Raw genomic sequence first — 21830 nt, forward strand, 5'->3', positions numbered from 1 at the left:
CTTAGAAATCAACCCATGCCTTTTTTAGGGGATTTGCTGAGCACACAATGTATTATTGCCTTTATAAAAACTAACATTCAATAACAAAATGTATCACTATGTATAATCTGCATGATAAATATTTTCTTCAAGGGATAGCTGTAATAAAAATCCTTCACTGATAAAGTTCCTAAGGAATTTCTAGAATGAAAGTTATAAAACAAACAAGCTAGCTCTCTGGCCCCACCTAAGGCTACTACAGTGGTATCACTTAGACATCTAGAAATAAAACTACAGTTTCTGGGGCTTCCCTGGTGGCGCAGTGGTTGAGAGTCCGCCTGCCGATACAGGGAACATGGGTTTGTGCCCCGGTCCGGGAAGATCCCACATGCCGCGAAGCGGCTGGGCCCGTGAGCCATGGCCGCTGAGCCTGCGCGTCCGGAGCCTGTGCTCCACAACGGGAGAGGCCACAACAGTGAAAGGCCTGCGTAATGCAAAAAAAAAAACAAGCTAACAAACAAACTACAGTTTCTGCAAATTAAAATTGTTTTAAAAGATTTTCATTCATAAACGTGATCTCTATTATAAGAACACAGACCTGGTCCTATAATGGAATTCAGTAGGAAAAATGAATTAATTTTAAGCTGGCTCTGTTGAACACATCTACCGTGTTGTACAAAGTTTCTGTAGTTGGAAGACTATCCTTTCAAAATGTGCCAAATACAGCTTCTCTGGTCTGCTGGGGGAAAAGAAAGGAATGCCTTATGGCTCTCAGGCATGCAAAGCTCAGGGTTAGAAACTTTTGATCATTAGCCTGTCAAAATTTCTACTAAGAACTGGGGATTCCAGCGCTGCCCAGTAGAGGTTTCTGTGATGATGGAAATGTTCTTTCTATATCTGCACTGTCTGGCATGGTAGCCACTAGCGACATGTGGCTACTCAGCACTTGAAATGTGGCTAGTGCAACTGAAGAGAAACATTTCCATTTAATTAATCTAAATTTTAATAGCCACATGTGGCTACACTGACAGCATAGTTCCAGATCATTATTGAAACATCCTACTGCCAGTGTTGGCTTTCACATTCAAAAAGAGCACAGTTTTGCCAATGTTTAAATAGTAAAATGGCTCACAGTGTGTGTGAAGTCTGAAAGTTGAAACATTTCCATTACAAAAATGACATTTTATGTGGTCATAAAAGCAAAGAATTTTCATCTATTTTTGTGAAAGCACATAAAGTGTGCGTACTTCTTGATCTTTTATCCAGCTTTGATTAAAAAAAATTCCAGAAAGTTGGCTATCTTGATACACAGATATTAATAATTATATTACTAATTAGATGTTGCCTCAGGTGAAAATCTAGGTTGAGAAAGTTAGTTAAGGCACTGGTAAGTCTACTTTTGCTGCTCAAGGGGACGAGCAGAGGCCAGACAAGAAGCAGGAAACTTAGAGACTCAAGGCCAGCAAAATGCTCCTGGTTCCCCAGACTCTTCCCAACCTGTGGAGCAGGCAAACTGGGGCTGGGCATGGCTGCATACATCACGGGCTGTGCTCTACAAGAAGCAACCCAATTCTCTGGTGCTCTGAAAAATTTTAGAGGAGTTGGGAGGAGACAAGTGAGGTCTGAAGATCCTGGGCTTTGCAAGTGAAATTATCATTGAGCTGGCATAAGAAACCCTACTGTTCTTGGATGCCAACTGCCCAGGAAAATTGAGTCTCAGCACTTAGTATCAGTTGGAATCTGTGGAGCACTCCCTGCCAAGCCAGGAAACCTGTGGGAGAGCGACAGGTCTATCTAGTAGACCAGCTGGTGTGTGTCACTGTGACTTTGAAGCAGTTGTACTTCATAATATTGATTTAAATATTAAAATAGTCAAATCAATATTAAACATATTAAAAGAAGCCTTACCAATTTACAAGAGTCTGCATTGAAAAATATATTTTAAATGATTTCTATCGACTGAAAATACTAACATAACAACACAATATATTCTGTCAGTCAAAAATAACCTAAAATAAAATTAAAAGCAAAACACATTTCAAATTATGTACACATGCATGTAATTCTGGGGATGGGTCTGATAAAGAATATAGTAGCTTTTTAGAAGACTGTAATTTTTAGGAATCAGAACTTAGAAAAGTGGGCCTAGAAGAAGAGATCAGATAATAGGATATCAAAGATTCAAATTATTTTCTATTGCGGGCTTTTAATGAGACTAATTTCATCCTTTAAAAACTGTGGGATTGGATTATGAAATGGATGAAACCAAACCTCAATAAAAGTCATTTCTTTCCTTCAAACTCTCTAATGGTGTCTCTTGCTTACAGATAAAGTCCAAGCTCCCAAACATGGAACATAAAACCTCCTTCTCTTGTACCTAAGAACTCAGAATGGTGGTCTCAATTCTTACCACTCCTGCCCCACACAGGGCTTATAATTCTTGACACACACGCCCCAGCTTTTTCTACTGTGGACTTTGTTCACAGTACTCATTCTGTCAACTCCCACTCTCACCCTCAATCAAAATGCACTGCAGGCATTACTTTTTCTAGGTAGCCTCTTCTAACTTCTCCAGACTATGTTAGGTACTCCTGTGTGTTTCTATAAGCCCAATTACTGCACTTAATACCTAATGATGAGTTCTGCTGTTTCTCCTACCAACTAAACTGTGAATTCCTTTCAGGGAAGGAAATGTGTCTTATTTATCTCTGTATCCCTGGTATTTAACATAGTGTTTGCCATGCTAGGAACTCAGTAAATGTTTATTGAAGAAAGGACTCAACGGCATTTAACAAAACTGTTATTGATAACTCTTCAATCCAGTTTAATTGAAGGTAACCTAGACCTATGTAATTTTAGACAGAATGAGCCGTAAATACAGACACACACAGTTGTTTTATTCATTGATGTTTTAGCCTCAAAGAACCAAAGATGTAAACAGATATGTACTAAGTATGAAGAACGGGGGATCCCTCTGAGAGGTTTTAGCCAACAGAAGATATGGAGAAAAGAAATACGGAACTGTATGGGGCGTGGGTCCATCAGCCTAAAAGCAATAGTCTCAAAGTATTCAGATAATCAGGTTACAGATACAAATCTAAACATAAATTCTGTCTGCATCTAGTGAAAATAACATACACTGGGTGGTAAGGATATGAACCAAATACCAATTATCTGCTTAAAGAAGTAACATGTGTTTAACAGTTATATTAATAAATTCAACTTTTACAGTTTACAGAATGCTACCTGCTTATCTGTAACAATTTATAAATGAATATAATAATTTATATTCTAAATGAAAATCATTTCTAAAATAATATTATTTGAAGTATTGATAATCATATATATTAAGGACTAGAAGGGATCTCAGAGATAATTTGGTACAATATTTTATAGATGAAAGACACCAAGGCCCAGAGAAGGTAAATTACTTTGTTGAAGGTCACACAGGTAGCCAGAACGACTAGGACTTGCTTTTTTGGCCACCGTGCGGCATGCGGGATCTTAGTTCCCCGACCAGGGATTGAACCCCTGTACCTTCAATGGAAGCGCGGACAACTAGGACTTTTGGATTTTTACTACTAAGTTCAGTTTTCCTTATGCTACATGTTGCCTGAGAGGAAATGTCACTAATTCTCTCCTACAATATATTAGTGAGATTTGCATCCAAACCCAATAATAATAACAAGATCACTTCAGAAGAAAATTACTTTAGTAAAAATAAATGAATTTTATTCAGATGAGATTTTTCATAAACTATTCTCAGACTATGGGAAATTTACTCAAGAATAATTCCAAGAGTTTTTCCTGGGGAAAAAAATTACTGAACATTAAAATCTTTTAATTTGCAAACTCTATTTGTTAATGAGGCCTGAAATTTATATAACTCTCCTGAGCCACTCATTGTCTCACCATTCAGATAACAAATCTGATGAGCCAACTTATTATCTCTACAATTAACAGAAGTAAAACTTACAAATAACTGGATCAACTCTTGCGTCACTACAATTATCATTTTTCACCACGTTACACACTCAATAGGACGAGACCATACGTTTGCATGTAGCATTTTCTAATCATTTTTTAAAGTTTTTTTACTTATTTTTTTCATACTGATAACCAAGGGATTGTATTTTCATAAGATATAGTTTTCAAAAATACATAAACTACAGCAAAGGCAAAACAAACCCTTAAAAACCTAGTAGCTCTGTGTTTCTCTCCAAATAACTGACTAAGCTATTTAAACAAGAGGATTTCTTTTTAAGGAGGCCATAGGACTAAGTTAGGTTATGGAAAAGCTACAAGTGTGAGGACTTCCATGGCTGTAATGTTAGAAAAGGGATGTGGATGTAGCTTCCCTAGAATCTGCACAAGGTAAGCATATGCTAAGAGGAGTTATGAGGCTCTCCCAGTCTTACTGAGGTCATGCCAGATAGGAGGCTGGGTGAAGGAAGAATCAGTACACCTTTCCACCCTGTGAGGTTATGTGTACTTACCTGATTTCATCATAATGAATTCACCTGCAGCCATGTCTGTAGGCTGCCAATTTGAAAATTTATAACTGCACCACAGTGAGGTACTTACAATCTTTGGTGCTGTACCATGATAACTAGTTGACTTTCGATGCTGCTACAATAATAAGTATTTAACTTTTTGGACATAAGGGATATCCAAGTATTCAGCAAAGTAAATAACATTGATCATTGTGAAATTAAAAAAATGTAGAAACATTTATATCTACAACTATGTGTTTGAAAATGCTGACTCATATAAAAATTTCCATTGTTATATAAAGGCTTTCATGTTGTAACTCCCTGACTCTTAAATTTTAAAAAGTACAGAATAAAATTCTTAATCCTAAATTTTTGTCACTGCTCCTGAGGTTTATGATTGAAGTCAAAGAGAGAAACACCCCAAACTAGTCATTTATGAAACCATAAATTCAGTGGAAACCTGCTTCAAAACTACAAATTATTTCAGACAAATATATATATATATATGTTCACATTTATAAAAAATTTCCACATTACCCATAGAAACAAGCATCATAAAATTTACATACTGAATACAATAAAAATCAGTTCTAATGAAGATTTAGCTGTTAATCTCCTAAATAAAAAGTTCTGTGTTTGAGGTATCTCTTTAAGACATGCCAATATGGCATATTTGTAAAACAACCCAGGAGTCTATCTTAAAAATCCTGCCCAACACAGCATCATCTCTATGAGACCTACAAGTAGGCTGAACTAGACTTGTCTTTTTAAGCAAGGAAGAAATATTTTGTTTTAAAACTAAAGAGGCAGGTACCAGAAACTCTGCATCTCAGAAAACAGTGAAATTTTGTTATAAATACTTTCATTATCATCTTCCTGCTGATGCCATTCATTTAAAACGTTCTGGTCAAGACCAATAAAGCAGCTTCATCTCCTGTGACATCCAAAAAAAGCCAAGGTTTAAAAACAACAGTGAAGAACTTCACTCTCTTTATACATTATCATAGGATATAAAGCTATGAAATTTTTCAGTGTCAAGCGTAAGGCATTATCCCCTACCTCACTTTAACACTGGAAGGTGGACACTTAATTCAGCAGCACTCATTAACTGCTAGGTAGATTGCCTGTGTTGACTGTAGTAAAGCCATTTACAATCAACTTATGAAGTAATAACACTAGCCAGACACACACACAGAGGAATACCAAAAATGATGAGTTTTGTTGCACAAATATCCATACTTGGGGCATGGCTATCAAGTAATAAGACTGATTCAATACTCTATAATCATAGTACATTAAAATACTGTCAGACAGTAATGGTCCCATATATGAAAAAATGTCAATATGGAAAAGGCTCTGATTTATTGCAAAGCATAATTATATAGCAAATTTCAAGGAAAGTCCAATAATTTTCAAAACCAAATTTTTTAATTTAATGGTTCAGGCCAAAGTCTCAGTTACTTTTTGGAGATTTCAGAACTATTAGGGGCAGAGGAATGCTTTTCCTTTTTTCTCTTCTTTTTGTCCTTTTTGTGATGCTTCCCCTTTTTTGACTTACTCTTTTTCTCTTTTTTCTTTTCTTTCTTCTGATATTTTTGTTTCTTTTGTTTTGAAGTGTCCTCTTCAGTGGAACTGGATGAATAAGACCTATGAGTAATAATGCATGTTGACTGATAATTGTATTTATGGTTGATGGGTACATTTAAATGGAATTTGAACTGCCTTAAATCCTTCTTGGAACAAGGTGGGAGTATAAATATAAAGCAATTCAAACAAAATGTGCTTTATATATTTGTATTCTCTTAAAATACTGTATTCAGAGTTTTTGCCACTTAGCCAGAGAAACTAACAAAACAAATGTCTCTGTTCTGCTCAGTTCTAGTTACAAGCTTTAAATTCAGTACGGATGAAATAATTTTTCTCTGATTTTCAGTTTTTCATCCTGTGTACCCTTCAAAATCTTTCTTATAAGGCAAAGAAAATGGCATTTACCAACCCTCATTATATACACAATTCACTTGTGTATATAATAACTTGTTCACATATTCTCTTTAAAGAGCCACAAAGGATACAATTATATAAAAAGGGCTACAGTTGTACCTCTGTATAAATGAATGAAAGCTGAAAGTTAGCAAAATAAAAGCACTTTTGTTTTATTTTATTTTTCAAGTTAAAGTACTTGATTCTTTTACATGCAGAGTGATACAGATGAACACTTGCATTCTGAAATAATTTTCACTAGTTACAGAAAGAATGCTTTTAAATGTATACTCTGTATAAATGATTGAGAATAACTTATCATTATACTTTATTTTTCTTATATTACTCGAATACTAAATTGGGAAAATAAACTGTAGAATTCTTTCCTCTAATGAAAAATAACAAAAAACGAACAAAAAAACCCCAGCTCTCTTAAGAGATGTATAAAAAGATGTGCAACAATATCCAGACCCCAAATATGTGTTGACAAAACAGAAACTGAGTTAATTTAAAACCTAAAAGGCATCCCAGAGATAGCTGAGTGATCTAAACATTAGAAGTTAAAACCCAAACTAAGAAAACCTAAAAGACATACAGTAGAAGGCAAAGTAAACACATGAGACTACAAGGTTGTGTCTGTAGAGTGACTCACTGTGCAAATTCCTTGACTGCCTTCCTTGATCAGGGACTCTCAGCCTCCCCCGTTTCTGTAACATTGTGTTCCTTCCTCTTCCTTGTCCACCTTCTCAGACTCTGGCCATCTCCTGAGCTTATTTTCTCATGTATTCTCTTGCACTCTCTTCAACTCTTTTTCTCAACTCTTGCCTACTTTCCTGTTTAAAGACCTGCTTGACCTCTACATTCTAACCAGCGCTGCTTCTCTGCCTGCATTTTTTTCTTTGGCTTTCTGGACCTGGGTTCTCTTTAAGGCAGAATGTTACACTTTGGCAGAGCAACCACATCAGGTGGCGTTACCTTTGCTAAGTGTACTTAGGAAAGTTCTTTTAATTTCAGGCCCTGTCTGAGGTGGGTGAGGCCCAAGGTAGAGAGGCTTGAGTAAATAATACGTTACTCTAAAACCAGTACGTGAAAATTTGGAAGAAAACAGAAAATCTCACTTCTCCTGTAAGCGATCCATATGCTGTGCTAATGCAAATGATTAAACAATACACTCATCAGACTACACGATACACTGAGTTCTACCTTCCTGTGTTAGTTCTTAAACATTATTAACTCCCAACACCTGAAAGTGAGTTAACTTTTCCAATTTATAAAGTAGCTGAGGGTGTTAGAATGTATATATTACATGCTCTATAAAAACTACAAAGTGACAACACCTGATGTGCAGAACCTACTGTGAGAGAACTAAGGTCCAAGCTAGATATTACTACCTGCTAAATGCCCTAAAAAGTGTCTATATGTACATGTTTATTCTAGTGTAAATGAAAGCTCACTCATGAACCAAGGAAGAAGTTGCCTCTTAAGTCTTTTGATCAATTTCTTTAACCAGTTGTTGTTAAAAGAGTTGATAGTAAAAATTCATAGGTGGCTGATGTGAATTCTGAAAGATCTGAAGGTATTTAGCATGACAAACGAGTATATAAATCCTATTAATAAATTAATTTCTTAACCATGGCAATGATATTTTGAGAATACAAATATTTAAGCTCCAACTTCATACATATGAGGACAAAACATATATGTGAAGAATTTAGACATACGCCCAATTAAAAACTTAACTGATGTTCTAAAACTTAAAAATTCTAGAATACAAATAGAATACATAAAAGAAGTGGGTGGGGCTGTTATTTATTTATACCTTGATTTGCTCCAAAAAAGAAAATTTAAGGTGGCTGAGTGCTGACTTTATTTTTGATTCCTGACATGAAGGATTTTGTTATTTTACTGAAACAACTGAACACTCTTAAGATAATATTAAATTAACTGGGCTATAACATGAAAAATAAAATTTTATAATCCATCTAGATCCACAGTCCTGCTTTTTTAAAAAAAAAAGTTAAAAAAATACCTTTTCCTTTTTTTTTTCAACTTGATTTTCTCTTTGCTTTTTGCTTTTTTCTTCTCCTCTTCTTCATTTATTCCTGTGTGTTGAGGGGAAAGAATCAGGTCACCATCAGTTTATATACTAATATGGTATGTATACATTTTTTGATTTTGGTTGTTGGTTGGTGAATTTCACTGTTAGGATACTGCACTTTTTTTGTAACAATGTCCCCTTTCTTGATTATTTTTACTCATTAAAAACATTATAAAAGTACTATATGCTTTTTTTTTTTTTTTTTTCCGGTACGCAGGCCTCTCACTATTGTGGCCTCTCCCATTGTGGAGCACAGGCTCTGGACACGCAGGCTCAGCGGCCATGGCTCACGGGCCCAGCCGCTCCACAGCATGTGGGATCTTCCCAGACCAGGGCACAAACCCGTGTCCCCTGCATCGGCAGGCAGACTCTCAACCACTGTGCCACCAGGGAAGCCCACTATATGCTTTTAATACAGATTTCAAATCTACTAAGTACATTAAGTAAAAAATTCAAATATTTCATTTCTAATTCCTAAAGCAAATCAATATCGACAGTTTGGTGGGTACTATTCCAGGCTTTAAGAAACGAAACAATACAATCATGTATAATTTTAAAAATCTTCTTTTTCAAGCAAAATTAGGATCATGAAATCCTAAGGTCATGGGACAATAACCACATTTAATATTTATGTCGTTGGTATCTTGGAAGGAGAGAATACATACTATTCTCTATCTTGTTTATTAAGTACACAATTTGGTGTGTATTCTTCTAGGCTTTCTCTATACATAACCAAATACACACAAACATTCACTTATACAAACATAATTACATGTAAGTCCCAAGTTTTTATTTCATTTGAAAAATGGATTGTGGCATATAATATATAATATTTTCCAACTTATTTCTTTCACTTAACACTTTTTTTTGACATTCTTTTATGCTAACACCATTTGCTGAAAAGACTATTCTTTCTATACAAAACTGTCTTTTCACCTCTGTCAAAAATCAATTGAACTTCTGCTTCTAGGAAGATGAAGTAGATGTACTTTTCCTATTCCTCCCATTAATATAACTACAAACCCCAGACATTACAAAAACAAGCATAAGAAGACTGTAAAAGGTGGAAAGACAGACACTAGCTAGGGATCTTGAAATACAGAAAACGACACACTGCTGAGTTCCCTGAAATTTCTTTTTGCTTTATACAGCCCAGACTTACAGCTGAAGAAGCCGGCAACCTGGCAATGTCAACAGGTGCAGACAAAAATACCCCAACAATAGCCTGCTCTCTCTAGCCAAAGGACCAAGAAAGGGACAGCCTAGTGACAGGAAACTTTTAGATAATAACTGCCATTTCCAGCCAAACACCACAGAAAAAAATGGGGCACCACCCCCACCCATGTTACCAAAGGCTGAGTGAAGAACATAGACTTCCCCCCGTGAGTCTGTGAAGAGATATCTCAATCCCCCTTCCTGAGAAGTCTAAGTGGTGAGCCAAACTTTCATCCCCACTGACCAGTAATAAGACCTCCATTAACAGTGAACCAAGGAGCATGGATTTCCAACCCCACCCAGCAGTAACGAGGCACTCCTCCCCTCCACGCTTAAGTATTGTCAGAAGAGACCTAATGAAAGTCAGTGCTTTCACTGTCACCCTGTGGTAACAAGACTACCCTCAACATGGTGTCAGGGGGCACCACACAGGGAGCTGAAATTCCAACCTTCACCCAGCACTAATAAGAAGCCATGTCCACCTTAGGTTTTGGTGGAGGCTGAGTGGTGAAACTGAACTTTTATTTTCATCTGGCAGGATCAAGTTGGCATCCTCAATTTTCCTTCTGGAGTGGTACCAGAGAAAATCACATAAAACAAAAGGTTTAAAGAAAAGCCAGAGTTTTATATATGTCCAAATTTCAACTGAAAAGAAATCATCAAATCAAGAACCAGAAAGACCTCTAATTGAATACAAAATTAAACAATAAATGACAACACCACAATGACAGAAATATTAGAATTATCTGAAAAAGATTTCAATGCAGCCATCATAAAAATGCTTCAATGGTCAACTATGAACATGCTTGAAACAAATGAAAAAATAGAAATAACCAAAGAAATAAATTATCCAAAGAGGGCTTCCCTGGTGGCTCAGTGGTTAAGAATCTGCCTGTCAATGCAGAGGACACGGGTTTGATCCCTGGTCCGGGAAGATCCCACATGCTGCTAAGCAACTAATCCCGTGTGCCACAAATACTAAGCCTGTGCTCTAGAGCCCACGTGTCACAACTGCTGAAGCCCACACGCCTAGAGCCCATGCTCCACAACAAGAGAAGCCACAACAATGAGAAGCCTGTGCACTGCAACAAAGAGTAGCCCCTGCTCGTTGCAGCTAGAGAAAGCCCGCACACAGCAACAAAGACCAAACACAGCCAAAAATAAAAACAAATAAATTAATTTTTAAAAAATCCAAGAAGAAACAAATAGAAATTTTAGAATTAAAAATACAATAAACTGAAATAAAAAACTCAGTGGAAGGGCTCAAGAGCAGAATGGAAACACAGAGGAAATAATCACTGAACAGGAAGACAAAACAATATAAATCAACCTATCTGAATGATGGAGAGAAAAAAGACTTAAAAAGAAGAGCTTCAGAAACCTGTGGGATAACAGCAAAAGAGCTAATATTTATGTCATTAGAATCCTGCAAAGCAAGGATAAAGAAGGCTTAAAAAAAAGGTGCTTGACGAAATAATTGCTGAAAACTTCCTGAATTTGGTAAGAGACATAAACCTACAAATTCAAAATAAACTCAAAGAAATTCATATCAAGACACATCATAATTAAGCTTATGAAAACTAATGACAAAGAAAAAATATTGAAAGCAGTCAGAGAAAAATGATATGTTACTTATAGAAGCAAAACAATTAGAATGAAAGCAGATTTCTTATCAGAAAAGATGGAAGCTAGAAAGAAGTGGAATCCTGGAATCCTCTACCCAGTGAAAATATTCTACAAAAATGAAAAGACAGATGGCTTCACAGGCGAATTCTATCAAACATTTAGAGAACAGCTAACACCCATCCTTCTCAAACTCTTAAAAAATATAGCAGAGGGAGGAATACTCCCAAACTCATGCTACAAGGCCACCATCACCTTGATAACAAAACCAAAGATGTCACAAAGAAAGAAAACTATAGGCCAATAACACTGGTGGACAGAGATGCAAAAATCCTGGACAAAATACTAGGAAACAGAATCCAACAGCACATTAAAAGGATCATACACCATGATTAAGTGGGGTTTACCCCAGGGATGCAAGGATTCTTCAATATACGCAAATAATGTGATACACCATATTAACAAATTGAAGGAGAAAAACCATATAATCATCTCAATAGATGCAGAGAAAGCTTTCGACAAAATTCAACACCCATTTATGATAAAATCTCTCCAGAAAGTAGGCATAGAGGGAACTTACCTCAACATAATAAAGGCCATATATGACAAACCCACAGCCAAAATCATCCTCAATGGTGAAAAACTGAAACCATTTCCACTAAGATCAGGAACAAGACAAGGTTGCCCACTCTCACCACTATCATTCAACATAGTTTTGGAAGTTTTAGCCACAGCAATCAGGGAAGACAAAGAAATAAAAGGAATCCAAGTTGGAAAAGAAGAAGTAAAGCTGTCACTGTTTGCACATGACACGATCCTATACATAGAGAATCCTAAAGGTGTTACCAGAAAACTACTAGAGCTAATCAATGAATCTGGTAAAGTAGCAGGATACAAAATTAATGCACAGCAATCTCTTGCATTCCTATACACTAATGATGAAAAATCTGAAAGTGAAATCAAGCAAACACTCCCATTTACCATTGCAACAAAAAGAATAAAATATCTAGGAGTAAACCTACCTAAGGAGACAAAAGACCTGTATGCAGAAAATTATAAGACACTGATGAAAGAAATTAAAGATAATACAAATAGATGAAGAGATATACCATGTTCTTGGATTGGAAGAATCAACATCATGAAAATGACTATACTACCCAAAGCAATCTACAGAATCAATGCAATCCCTATCAAACTACCACTGGCATTTTTCACAGAACTAGAACAAAAAATCTCACAATTTGTATGCAAACACAAAAGACTCTGAATAGCCAAAGCAATCTTGAGAAAGAAAAACAGAGCTGGAGGAATCAGGCTCCCTGACTTCAGATTATACTACAAAGCTACAGTAATCAAGACCGTATGGTACTGGCACAAAAACAGAAAGATAGATCAATGGAACAGGATAGAAAGCCCAGAGATAAACCCACGCACATATGGTCACCTTATCTTTGATAAAGGAGGCAAGAATATACAGTGGAGAAAAGACAGTCTCTTCAGTAAGTGGTGCTGGGAAAACTGGACAGGGACATGTAAAAGAATGCAGTTAGAACACTCCCTAACACCATACACAAAAATAAACTTAAAGTGGATTAAAGTCCTAAATGTAAGGCCAGACACTATTAAACTCTTAGAGGAAAACATAGGCAGAATCCTCCATGACATAAATCACAGCAAGATCCTTTTTGACACACCTAGAGAAATGGAAATAAAAACAAAAATAAACAAATGGGACCTAATGAAACTTCAAAGCTTTTGCACAGCAAAGGAAACCATAAACAAGATGAAAAGACAACCCTCAGAATGGGAGAAAATATTTTCAAATGAAGCAACTGACAAAGGATTAATCTCCAAAATTTACAAGCAGCTCATGCAGCTCAGTATCAAAAAACCAAACAACCCAATGCAAAAATGGGCAGAAGACCTAAATAGACATTTCTCCAAAGAAGACATACAGATTGTCAACAAACACATGAAAGAATGCTCAACATCATTAATCATTAGAGAAATGCAAATCAAAACTACAATAAGATATCATCTCACACCAGTCAGAATGGCCATCAAAAAATCTACAAACAATAAATGCTGGAGAGGGTGTGGAGAAAAGGAAACCCTCTTGCACTGTTGGTAGGAATGTAAATTGGTACAGCCACTATGGAGAACAGTATGGAGGTTCCTTAAAAAACTAAAAAATAGAATTACCATACAAGCCAGCAATCCCACTACTGGGCATATACCCTGAGAAAACCATAATTCAAAAAGAGTAATGTACCACAATGTTCATTGCAGCTCTATTTACAATAGCCAGGACATGGAAGCAACCTAAGTGTCCATCATCGAATTAATGGATAAAGAAGATGTGGCACATATATACAATGGAATATTACTCAGCCATAAAAAGAAACAAAATTGAGTTATTTGTAGTGAGGTGGATGGACCTAGAGTCTGTCATACAGAGTGAAGTAAGTCAGAAAGAGAAAAACAAATACTGTATGCTAACATATAGATATGGAATCTAAAAAAAAGAAAAATGGTCATGAAGAACATAGGGGCAAGACGGGAATAAAGACACAGACCTACTAGAGAATGGACTTGAGGATATGGGGAGGAGGAAGGGTAAGCTGGGACAAAGTGAGAGAGAGGCATGGACATATATACACTACCAAATGTAAAATAGATAGCTAGTGGGAAGCAGCTGAATAGCACAGGGAGATTAGCTCGGTGTTTTGTGACCACCTAGAGGGGTGGGATAGGGAGGGTGGGAGCGAGGGAGATGAAAGAGGGAATAGATATAGGGATATATGTATATGTATAACTGATTCACTTTGTTATAAAGCAGAAACTAATAAAAAAATTTTTAAAAAGAGGTAAAGTCTTAAATTAATAATATAAACTTCTACCTCAAGAACCTGGGTGGGGGGAGCTAAATAAACCCAAACAAGTATAAGGAAAAAGATAAGAACAAGAATTAATGAAATTGAAAACAGAAGAAAAAATTAAACAAAGAACTGGATCAATAAAACACCATAGATCTCTAATAAGACTGTGAAAGAAGAAAGAGAAGACACAAGTTACTAATATCAGCAATAAAATGGGGATATCACTACAGACCCTGCAGAAATCAAAAGGGTAAGTGAATACTATGAGCAACCCTACAAGCATAAATTTAACAACTTAGACAATATGGACCCCTTTCTCAAAAAACACAAATTGCCACAACTCATCTAATATGATGTAAATAATTTCAATAACCTTATAACTATTAAGACAATTGAATCTGTAATTTAAAAGCTCCTGAAAAGCAAATCTCCAGGCCCAGATGATTACACTGAAAATTTCTACTAAGCATTTAAAGAAGAATTAAGACAAATTTTATATAATCTTATCCAATAAATAGAAGAGAAGGAAACTCTTCTCAATATTATATGATGCTAATGTTACTCTGATACCAAAATCAGACTAAAATAGTACAAAATTAGAAAACCACAGACTAACATCTCTCATGAACATAGATGCAAATAATCATTAACAGAATATTAGCAAACAGAATTCAGCATTTAATATTTAAAAAAAGGGTTTCCCTGGTGGCTCAGTGGTTGAGAGTCCGCCGGCCGATGCAGGGGATGCGGGTTCGTGCCCTGGTTCGGGAAGATCCCACATGCCGCGGAGAGGCTAGGCCTGTGAGCCATGGCCGCTGAGCCTGCACGTCCGGAGCCTGTGCTCCACAATGGGAGAGGCCACAACAGTGAGAGGTCCGCATACCGCAAAAAATAAAAAAATTTAAAAAAAATAAAAATAAAAAAAATTCATACATTGTGACCAAGTGTGATTTATTCAAGGGATGCAAGGCTGGTTGAATATTCAAAAATCAATTAATGTAATCCACTGTATTAAGAGGCTAAACAAGAAAAATTGTAGGATCATATCAACTGATGCAGAAGATGCATTTGGCAAAATCTGACACCCATTCATGATAAAAACTCTTTAAAAATAGGAATAGAGGGAAACTTCCCCAACTTGATAAAGAGCAGCTACGAAAAAATCTTACAGCTAACCATTAAGGTCTGTATGGTTTTGTCCCCTAGAACTGGAATCCAGGTAAGAATTCACTTCTCACTGCTCTTTTTCAACATAGTGCTATAAGTTCTAGCCATAGCAATAAATCAAGAAAGGAAAACAAAACGCTTACAGATCAAAATGGAAGAAATAAAACTGTTCCTATTTGCAGATGACATGATGGTTTACATAGAAAATTCCAAAGAATCTACCAAAAACTCCTAGAACTAATCAGTGAGTTTAGCAAAGATAAAAGATAAAGTCATTTGTATTTCTATATACTTGTAATGAACATGCAGGCAACGAAATAAAAAAAAATTTATAATTTTTCAAAAAAAATTTATAGGTATAATCCTAAAACTACACAATGCTGAGAAAAGAAATCAAAGATTTAAATAAACAGAGAGACATATTGCATTCATGGGTTGGAATACTCAACACAGTAAAGGTGTCAATTATCCCTAAATTGATAAACATGTTTAAGGCAATGCCTATCAAAATCCCAGAAAGATTCTTTGTAGACATAAACATTATTCTAAAATTTATATGGAAGGGAAAAGAAACTAGAATAGTTGAAACAATTTTGAAAAAGAAGAATAAAGTAGAAAAAATCAGTCCCTCCAACTTTGAGACTTATAGCTACATTAATCAAGACTGGGTGGCGGGATAGATACATAGATCAATGGAACATTATAGACAGCCAAGAAACAAACCCACACGAATAGGTCCAACTTATTTTTGGCAAGAGCACAAAAGCAATTCAGTGGAAGAAAGATAGCCTTTCAATAAACAGTGCTGGAACAACTGGTCATTCTTAAGCAAAATACTAAGTGCTCTAAGTTTCACATTTTATACAATAATCAAATCAAATGGATGATGGACCTAATGTAAAATATAAAACTATAAAAACTTTAGAAAAAAGTAAAGGAGACCAAGAGACAGGCAAAGAGTTACACTTGAAACCAAAGCATAATCTATAAGAGGAAAAATTAATAAATTGGACTTTATCAAAATTAAAAACTATTGTTCTGTGAAACACCTATTAAGAGGATGAAAAGAAAAGCCACATATTGGGATAAATATTTGCAAACCAGGCATCTAAAAAAGGACTAGTATCTAGAATATGTAAAGAACTCAACATTCAACACTATGAAATAATGTTTAACATTATTAGCCATTGGGGAAATATAAATTAAAACTACATTGAGATGTAATTGTACATCATCAAAAAGCTAAGATTTTTATAAAGTGACAAAATCAAATGCTGGTGAGGATGCAGAGAAATGGGGTCACTCATACATGTTTTGGTAGGGATGTAAAATAGTATAGCCACTCTGGAAAACAGTTTGGCAGTTTATTAAGCAACTAAACATGCAACTACCATAAAACTCAGCAATTGTACTCTTGGATAATTATCTCATAGAAATAAAGATTTATGTTTACCCGAATCCTGTTGATAGCAGCTTTATTTGTAATAGCCCCAAACTGGAAACAACTCAGATGTCCTTAAATGGGTGAATGCTTAAACTGTGGTATCCATATCATAGACTACTATTCAACAATAAAAAGGAACAAACTAGTTATAAATATAGCAACCTGAGTGAATCTCCAGAGAATTATAGCTACTGAAAAAAATCCAATCTGGAAAAGTATGGTTTCATTTATAAAACATTTTTGAAATTACAGTATTAGAGAAATAGCAAAATTTTGGTTGCCAGAGATTAAGTAAGGACAAGAGGAAAGGTATGGCTATAGAAGGGCAATATGAGTGATCCTTGTAGTGTTAGAAATATTGTGTACATTGATTGTATCAAAGTCAATGTCCTGGCTGTGATACTGTAATACAATTTTGGAAGATGAGGGAAATGGGTAAAGGGTACAAGGAATTCTCTGTATTATTTCTTACAGCTGCATATGAATCTACAATTATCTCAAAATAAACAGTTAAAAAAATGAATTGGCCATATATGTATGTTGCTATTCACTTATACTAATCAACTTTTACATCAATACCACATTGTTGGGATTACTTGTAGCTTTACAGAAAGTTTGAAAGTAGGCTGTGTTAATCTTACCAACTTTAGTTCTTTTTCAAAGTATTTTGGCTATTCTAGGTTCTTTACATTTCCACAAGAACTTTAGAATTGACTTGTCAGTGTCTAAAACAGCCTGCTTGAATTTGATTGTGATTAGTTTGAATCTATAAATCAAGTTGGAGAGAACTGACATTTTAATTAATTTATTTTTTAAATTTAATTTTTATTTTATATTGATTTACAAAGTTGCGTTAGTTTCAGGTGTACAGCAAAGTGATTCAGTTATACATATACATATAGCCATTCTTTTTCAGATTCTTTTCCCATATAGGTTATTACAGAATACTGAGTAGAGTTTCCTGTGCTATACAGTAGGTCCTTGTGATTATTTATTTTAATATATAGTCGTGTGTATATGTTAGTCCCAAACTCCTAATTTATCTCCCACCCACCTTTCCCCTTTGGTAACCATAAGTATGTTTTCCAAGTCTGTGAGTCTGTTTCTGTTTTGTAAATAAGTTCACCTGTATCATCTTTTTAGATTCCACATATAAGTGATATATGTCTTTGTCTAACTTATTTCACTTAGTATGATAATCTCTAGGTCCATCCATGTTGCTGCAAATGGCATTATTTCATTCTTTTTTATGGCAGAGTAACATTCCATTGTATATATGTACCACATCTTCTTTATCCATTCTGCTGTCAATGGACATTTAGGCTGTTTCCATGTCTCGGCTATTGCAAATAGTGCTGCAGTGAACACTGGGGTGCATGTATCTTTTCAAATTATGTTTTTTTCTGGATATATACCCAGGAGTGGGACTGCTGGATCATGTGGCAGCTCTAGTTTTAGTTTTTTAAGGAACCTCCATACTATTCTCCATAGTGGCTGTACCAATTTACATTCCCACCAACAGTGTAGGAGCGTTCCCTTTTCTCCACACCCTCTCCAGCATTTATTGTTTGTAGACTTTTTGATGATGGCCATTCTGACTAGTGTGAGGTGATATCTCATTGTAGTTTTGATTTGCATTTCTCTAAAAATTAGTGATGTTGAGCATATTTTCATGTGCCTGTTGGCCACCTATATGACTTCTTTGGAGAAATGTCTATTTAGATCTTCTGACCATTTTTTGACTGGGTTGTTTTTTTTGATATTGAGCTACATGAGCTGTTAGTATATTTTGGAGAGTAATCCTTTGTTAGCCGCTTCATTTGCAAATATTTTCTCCCATTCTGTGGGTTGACTGTCATTTTATTTATGGTTTCCTTTGCTGTGCAAAAGCCTTTAAGTTTAGTTAGGTCCCACTTGTTTATGTTTGTTTTCATTTTCATTACTTTAGGAGGCAGATCCAGAAGGATACTGCTACAATTTATGTCAAAGAGTGAGAACTAACTTTTAAAAAGATTGAATCTTCTAGTCCATAAATATGGTATATCTTTTGATTTATTCATTTCTTTAATATCCCTCATCAGTGTTTTGTATGTTTCAGTCTTGCACATCTTTTGTCAGATTTATCCCTAAGTATTTCATACTTTTAATGCTATTATAATAGGTATTTTTAAAATTTCAATTTCTGATTGTTCACTGCCAGCATACAGAAATACATTGATTTTTTGCCCATTGATTGATCTTGCATCCTACAACTTGGCTAAAAGTAGTTATTAGTTCTAGAACTTTTCTTCTAGGCTTTCTACATAGATGACCAAGTCATCTGCAAATAAAGACAGTTTTTACTCTTCCTCTTCTAATCTGGATGACTTTAATTTCTTTTTTTTGCCTTATTACATGACTAGAATCCCCACTACAATGCTGAAAATAAGTGGTAGGAATGGACATCTTTGATTTGTTCCTTATGTTATGGAAACATTCAGTCTTTTATCATTAAGTATAGTGTAATCTTTCTGTTTTTTATGGACATCCTTTATCAGGCTGATGAAGTTTCCTTCTTTTCCTAGTGTGCTGAAAATTTTTATAAAAAATGGAAGATGGACTTCCTCAAATAATTTTTCTTAAAATATTGGTTTTCTTAAAATACTACAGATTTTCTTCTTTGGTCTGTTAAAAATAGCAAATTACAATGACTTTTGAATGTAAAACAAATATTGTATTCCTGCAATAAATTCCACTTGGTCATAATATATTATCCTTTTTATGTATTGTTGGATTTGACTTACTAACATTTTTAAAATTGCTTAGAATTGCTTAAAATTCTCTGAGTCTCTGCTTTCCTTGTAATGTCTTTATCTGTTTTTTTTTTAATTTAAAATTTTTAAAAAAATTTTTGACTGAGTTGGCTCTTTGTTGCTGTGCGTGGGCTTTCTCTGGTTGCAGCAAGTGGGGGCTACTCTTCGTTGTGGTGCACGGGCTTCTCATTGCAGTGGCTTCTCTTGTTGCAGAGCATGGGCTCTAGGTGCACGGGCTTCAGTAGTTGTGGCACGTGGGCTCAGTAGTTGTGGTGCACGGGCTTAGGTGGCTCTGTGGCATGTGGGATCTTCCCCGGGCAGGGCTCAAAGTCGTGTCCCCTGCATTGGCAGGCGGATTCTTAACCACTGTGCCACCAGGGAAGCCCCTCTTTATCTGGTTTTGTTATTAGGGTAATGCTGGTCTTATAAGTTGAGTTGGAAAGTATCCCCTCTTTAATTTTTAAAAGATTTTATGTAGAAGTGGTATTACTTCTTTAAATGTTTGGCAGAATTCATGAGAAGCCATTCAGCCATGGCATTTTCTTCGCTGAAAGTTTTAAAACATTTAACTTCTGTAATAGATGCAGACCACTCAGTTTACCTATTTCTTCTTGAAAGAGTTTTGGTACTTTGTATCTTTCAAGTAATTTGTCCAGTTTATCTAAGTTGTCCAATTTATTGGCATAAGGTTATTCATAATATTCTATTTTAGCATCTGTGTAATCTGTAGTGTTGTTACTTCATTCATTTCTGATACTGGTAATTTATGACTTTTTTTTTTTAACCCAAACAGTTTGGATAGTGAATTTTCACTTTTATAGATCTTCTCAAAGAACCAGCTCTTGGTTTCACTCATTTTTCTCTATTGTTTCTCTACTTTCCATTTCACTGATTTCACCTCTGATCTTCTTTCTTTCTTTCTTTCTTTCTTTTTTTTTTTGTGGTATGCAGCCCTCTCACTGCTGTGGCCTCTCCCGTTGCGGAGCACAGGCTCCAGATGCACAGGCTTAGCCATGGCTATGGCTCACGGGCCCAGCCGCTCTGCGGCATGTGGGATCTTCCCGGAACAGGGCACGAACCCATGTCCCCTGCATCGGCAGGCAGACTCTCAACCACTGTGCCACCAGGGAAGCCCTCACCTCTGATCTTTATTATGTCCTTTCTTCTGCTTACTTCAGGTTTCATTTGCTCTTCTTTTTCGAGTTTAAGGTAGAAGTTGAAGTCATAAATTTGAGATATTTCTTCTCTTCTAATACAGGCATGGAATGCCATAAATTTGCCTCTAAGTGCTGCTTTAGGGACATCTCATAAATGTTATGTTGTATTTTTAGTTTCATACAGTTGAAAAGTACTTTCTAATTTCCTTTGGCTCTTTTTTTTCTTTGACCCAATGGGACATTTAGAAGTGTGTTGGGCTACAATTACTTGGGAATTTTCCAAGAAGCTACCTGTTATCGATTTCTAATTTAATTTCCTTGTGGCTAGAGAAGATACTTTGCATGACTTGAATACTCAAGTTTATTGAGACTTGTTTTATAGCACAGAATAAGGTCTATCTTGGTAGATGTTCTGTGTGCACTGAGGAAAAAAAAACTGTATTCTGCTGCTGCTGAGTGAGGTGTTCTATAAATGTTAAATAGGACAAGTTGGTTGACAGTGTCATTCAGGTATACTTTATCCTTTCTGATTTACTGCCTACTTGTTCCAACAATTACTGAATTGTAATGAAATCTCCGACTATAAATGTAGATTTTTTTTATCCACAAGGATTTTCCCTGGTAGTTCTATCAGAGTTTGCTTCATATATTTCAAATTTTGTTACTAGGTATAGAATACTAGTGTTGGTATTCCATGTTCTCTTGACTGACCCTTTCATCATTATGAAAGAAAAAAAAAACCTTCTTTATCCCTTGTAATATTCTTAGTTTTGAAATCTACTTGATTTGATCTTAAAATAGTCACTTTCACTTTCTCTTGAAGAGCTATTTTTGTTGTTGTTGTTTTATAACTACCATAAGTTTAGAAGAACTACTGTTAGTATGTTAAAAAAAAGTTATGAGAAATTAAACAACTAAAACTAGCTCTGGGAATAATTTCCTCTTCCATTTAGGAATGATGGATAAGGAATCCACTGACTAGATTACAAGAGAAATTAGCTCT

The 21830-nt window shown here is 35.5% G+C and overlaps 1 protein-coding gene across 1 annotated transcript in view; it reads right to left on the reverse strand.

Moving 5' to 3' along the window:
* Positions 1 to 5819: 5819 nt before the first annotated feature.
* The window catches only part of SREK1IP1 (SREK1 interacting protein 1), a 52261-nt gene continuing 36250 nt past the window's right edge, over positions 5820 to 21830 (reverse strand). The window contains exons 4-5 of the mRNA XM_060092937.1: positions 8482 to 8554; positions 5820 to 6119 (exon numbers count right to left, since the gene is read on the reverse strand). Of these exons, the coding sequence (XP_059948920.1) occupies positions 5930 to 6119; positions 8482 to 8554 (263 nt within the window). The 3' untranslated portion in view covers positions 5820 to 5929. The remainder of the gene's footprint in view (positions 6120 to 8481; positions 8555 to 21830) is intronic.

The sequence above is a fragment of the Mesoplodon densirostris genome, chromosome 3, assembly GCF_025265405.1.
Source record: "Mesoplodon densirostris isolate mMesDen1 chromosome 3, mMesDen1 primary haplotype, whole genome shotgun sequence".
NCBI classification, from domain to species: Eukaryota; Metazoa; Chordata; class Mammalia; order Artiodactyla; family Ziphiidae; genus Mesoplodon; species Mesoplodon densirostris.